This window comes from Centroberyx gerrardi, chromosome 4 (assembly GCF_048128805.1).
Source record: "Centroberyx gerrardi isolate f3 chromosome 4, fCenGer3.hap1.cur.20231027, whole genome shotgun sequence".
NCBI lineage: Eukaryota > Metazoa > Chordata > Actinopteri > Beryciformes > Berycidae > Centroberyx > Centroberyx gerrardi.
Window position 1 is genome coordinate 19,954,802 of NC_136000.1, and position 3,979 is coordinate 19,958,780.

Sequence of the window (3,979 nt, forward strand, 5' to 3'; positions counted from 1 at the left end):
GGGTTTTTTTTCAGAAAACCAAGCACTTCACAAATGAAAAATGCAGTAAATTCTGAATGGGTTTGGTTAATCAGTTTATGGAAAGATAGCAACTACCAGCAAAATGTATCTTAAACTGATATAACAAAGAAATTAGTTGCATACACTTCAAACCTCATCAAACTAGCCTGACACATCTAGTGGCCCACTGTGTTTGCATAATTAACAAAATAATATTAATATTATTGATGCATGGTAATGTCATATGTATATGTATAAACTATTTTATTGCATTTTGGCATATATTACTATAACTGCAGTCAAAAACCCACTTTGGAGCAAAAATGCAAGATTAGTGATGAAAAATCTCCATAGGACAATTTTATTCTATTTTCATGGCATTAATTACATTATAGTAAGGTGTTGTTGGAGTAAAAAAGGTGTCACACTATAAAATAAATAATGAAAATAATGAGATTGCATTTTTAGTTGTATTTCTGTTACTATAATATCCACTGCTTTAATTTCTGTTTATTTTGAGGCTTTGTGATGCAATAAAGAGCCATTCTAGAATCTGACTAAGAGATGCTTGAAGGTTCATGATTGTCATGCAGACAAGCTGGTGAAACCTGTCAAGAAGGACAAAATCAACCTAAAGAGTAGAGTAAAGGATATTGTGTTGATCGCTAAAACAAAATGAATGAACAAGACGAAGCGTCAAACAACCTGGTGTTTACTGAGCTGCGCCTGGATGGGAAACTATGTGACGCGGTGATCAGAGTCGATGGCGTTACATTCAACATCCACAAGATCATCCTCTGCGGCTGCAGTCCATACTTCTGGTGAGTTGGTTATCTCGGTGAGGAGATGTCAGTGAAGTTATACTCTTTAAATTAGGAGGACAACAAAAGCATGCTTCCAAAATGATACAAGAACAGTTTAAAAAAGGACCTAAAAAACAGATGAACACAAGAGAGAGCAAACACATCACAAATAGTACTCGTGTTTTTTTAAGGACACTTTTTAAGTTTCACTGCACACAGTCAACATAGTTGTTTTCCTCCCTTCAGAAGAAGCCGTTTACTGCCATTCATTCTTGTCCAGTATGAAAAACAACTTCCACAGAGCGAGAGTCCATCACAGGAAACATGAACCCAAACTTTCTGTTTGGGTTTCTGTTTCTGTTGAGTGTTTTCATCTCAGCGCTGCATTACGTTACGCTCTGCTTCCTGTCAATCAGCTGACACCCAGAGGAAGAAATGGAAGTCTCCTCCAGGAAATAATCCCTCCAAAACACTTTACTATCACATCCATGTCTTTTAATTTTGGAGGTCTTTGCTAGAATACAATTTTAAGATACAAAAGCAGATTATATCATCCCCAAAATAATCCTCTGTTTTCCTCTCCATCCTGATCCAACAGCACTCTCTTCACCCACGGCTGGTCGTCCCCACAGCAGCGGTTGTACGACATCCCCGGTGTGTCGGCCAACATGATGCGCCTCCTCATCGAGTTCGCCTACACCGGCTCTGTTCCGGTAACCGTGGAGAACGTGGAAGAGCTGTTGGCGGCAGCGGACCAGCTCTTCTTCATGGGCGTCGTACGCGCCTGCTGCCAGTTCCTGGAGGAGCAGCTCTGCCCGCAGAACTGCATCAGCATCTGGAAGTTTGTGGACGCCTACTACTGCCCCGACCTGAGGCTCAAGGCCTTCCTGTACATCCTGCGCCACTTTGAGGAAGTCTCTGAAGAGCTCCTGACGCTCTCTCCGCAGCGGCTGGCGGACATGGTGGACATCTTCATGCGGGACGATCTCAACGTGAGCCAGCAACATGTGGTGCGCCGTGCCCACCATGCTGCAGCCGCGAGACGACTAGCTGCTCGTGCTCTGAGGCTTCAATGGCGTCACCGCCTCCGTGCCGCACGGACTGCCCAACGTAGCCGAGTACGCCGGGCCTCACGATGCCGTGTTGCTCCCCGGCACCGATGAGCCCGCCGGCAGGACCGGGGGATCCGTCTAACAGTCTGGATAGGCCTATTTTTAGCCCGGGCCCCCCCGTCCACCTTGGCATAGACTGCCATTTGTAACATTAATAAATTAAATTAATTTCTCTTTGCATCTAACAGGCGTGGTACTGTTGTTATTCTAATAATTTCTAAGGTTTTTTCAGGTTGTGTGACTCTTTGTTAGCTTTGTGCTATAAGACAAGAGTTCAAGCCCCTGTAACAGTGAGCATCCACCCTGTGGAAGTGTCCTTGAGCAAGACACTGAGGGGCGAATTCACAAAAGGATTGCGTGGCTTTTGCTGACGCTAAACCTGTGCAAATAAGACAAAAAGAAACTGTCTAATTCACAAAGCACTCGCAAAGGGTGAAATGCCCCGCTAACTGCGCTGCCACGCAAATAGCGTCTCGGTGCTCCTGTGCTATTTGCACGTATTTAAATTAGGTAATATGCATACATTTGGCGCAAAATTGGCCCCTTTCTATGCAAATGAGCCTCACTGCAAAAACAGTCCAATTCACAAAGGTCGGCGCTAATTGCCACACGTAGTTAGAGTGAAATTATTAGCGTCTTCAGAGAGTTGGTGGTAACTGCAGCGCATTTATAAGGGGTGTCACGCCCAGACTTTATCACTTGTTGATTTAACTGAGAATTGAATTGAATTGACCTTGCAAATGTCTCTGCAACAATTCCACCTTTGTGTGACCTAAAAAATAAGATTGTCTGTAAATACAGTCTGTAAATAATATTTTGACATTATTATTATTATTACTATAGAACTTTAACACAGATTGCTTCACAAACGAAAGCAAATAAATCAGTACAACCAAACAATCAATACAACTCAGTTTCTCACTCTGAAAATATTTTCACGTATCTCACTAGTCAGCACAGTGGGCCTTATTTTGGCCTAAAGATTCAGCACCATGGACAGCCCCGCTCAAACTCATTTACAGTATTACCTCCGCCAAGGAGGTTATGTTTTCGGTGCCGTTCGTTTGTGTGTGTGTTTGTCTGTCTGTCAGCAGGATTACGGAAAAACTACTGGCCCGATTTTCATGAAACTTCGTGGAAGGGTGTAGCATGGGCCAAGGAAGAACCCATTAAATTTTGGAGCGGATCCGTATATTGGTTGCGCTTGCACATTTGCATATCATAGAAGACTGGATTGGCCTTGGCGGAGGTCTGCGCTCGCGAGTGCCCTTCTAGTTTATTTTGGGATGCAGTGAGATGCAATGACAAACAAAGGATGCAGTGACAGGATGCAATTGTGTCATGAAAAATAAATGAATAAAGCTCCCCTACATTCTCCTTTGTTCTCCGCTTCAAATCATGCCATCTTCTTTTGCAGTCTGAAGGTGTGCGTTGGGAAACACCAACAGCACTGACAGAGTGGGATATTAAATCCCAAATATGGTTTCTTGCAGTCCCGGTTAAATTTCTTGCCTGGAGTTTTGAGGAATGCCTCTGCACCTCGTCCGTCAGGACTTGCAGCTCGCAGTCTGAAAATTTAAGTTTTCTCTTTCTCTCTGCCATTGTCCTGCCTATTGTGTTCTTGGCGCAAAGCCAACATTTATACTTTGCCATATTGATAATTGCAGTCAGACGTAAAACAGGGGCAAATTGCGATCAGAAGCAAAACAGGGGCAAATTGCAATCAGACGCAAAACAGGGGCAAATTGCGCTCAGCTGCAACAGGTTATGGGCTTGTTTGCGCTGGCATATCATTAGCGCAATTTCTTTTGTGAATCGGTCCTTGAGACGGAGCAAATAGCGGGTGCAAATGATGCGCAATTCATGGTGCTATTAGCGGCCGCAATCCATTCTTTGTGAATTCGCCCCTGAATCTCTACCAGCTGCAGTGTGTTGCTCCGTAGCTGAGCCTGACCTCTGACCTTTGACCTCCCTATGGAGGGGGGAAAGAGAAAAAGACAAAGTTCTCCTTGGGTTGGATACATAGAATATCACAAAAAATAAAACGAGTCAATACCGACATAT

The 3,979-nt window shown here is 43.7% G+C and overlaps 1 protein-coding gene across 1 annotated transcript; it reads left to right on the top strand.

The window, feature by feature from the left end:
• The first annotated feature begins 675 nt into the window (after window positions 1-675).
• On the top strand, window positions 676-1,966 carry LOC139927195 (kelch-like protein 10). The gene is made up of 2 exons (XM_071919242.2): window positions 676-821; window positions 1,402-1,966. The coding sequence occupies exons 1-2, from the start codon at window positions 676-678 to the stop codon at window positions 1,964-1,966; spliced, it is 711 nt and encodes a 236-aa protein (XP_071775343.2).
• The last annotated feature ends 2,013 nt before the right edge of the window (window positions 1,967-3,979 follow it).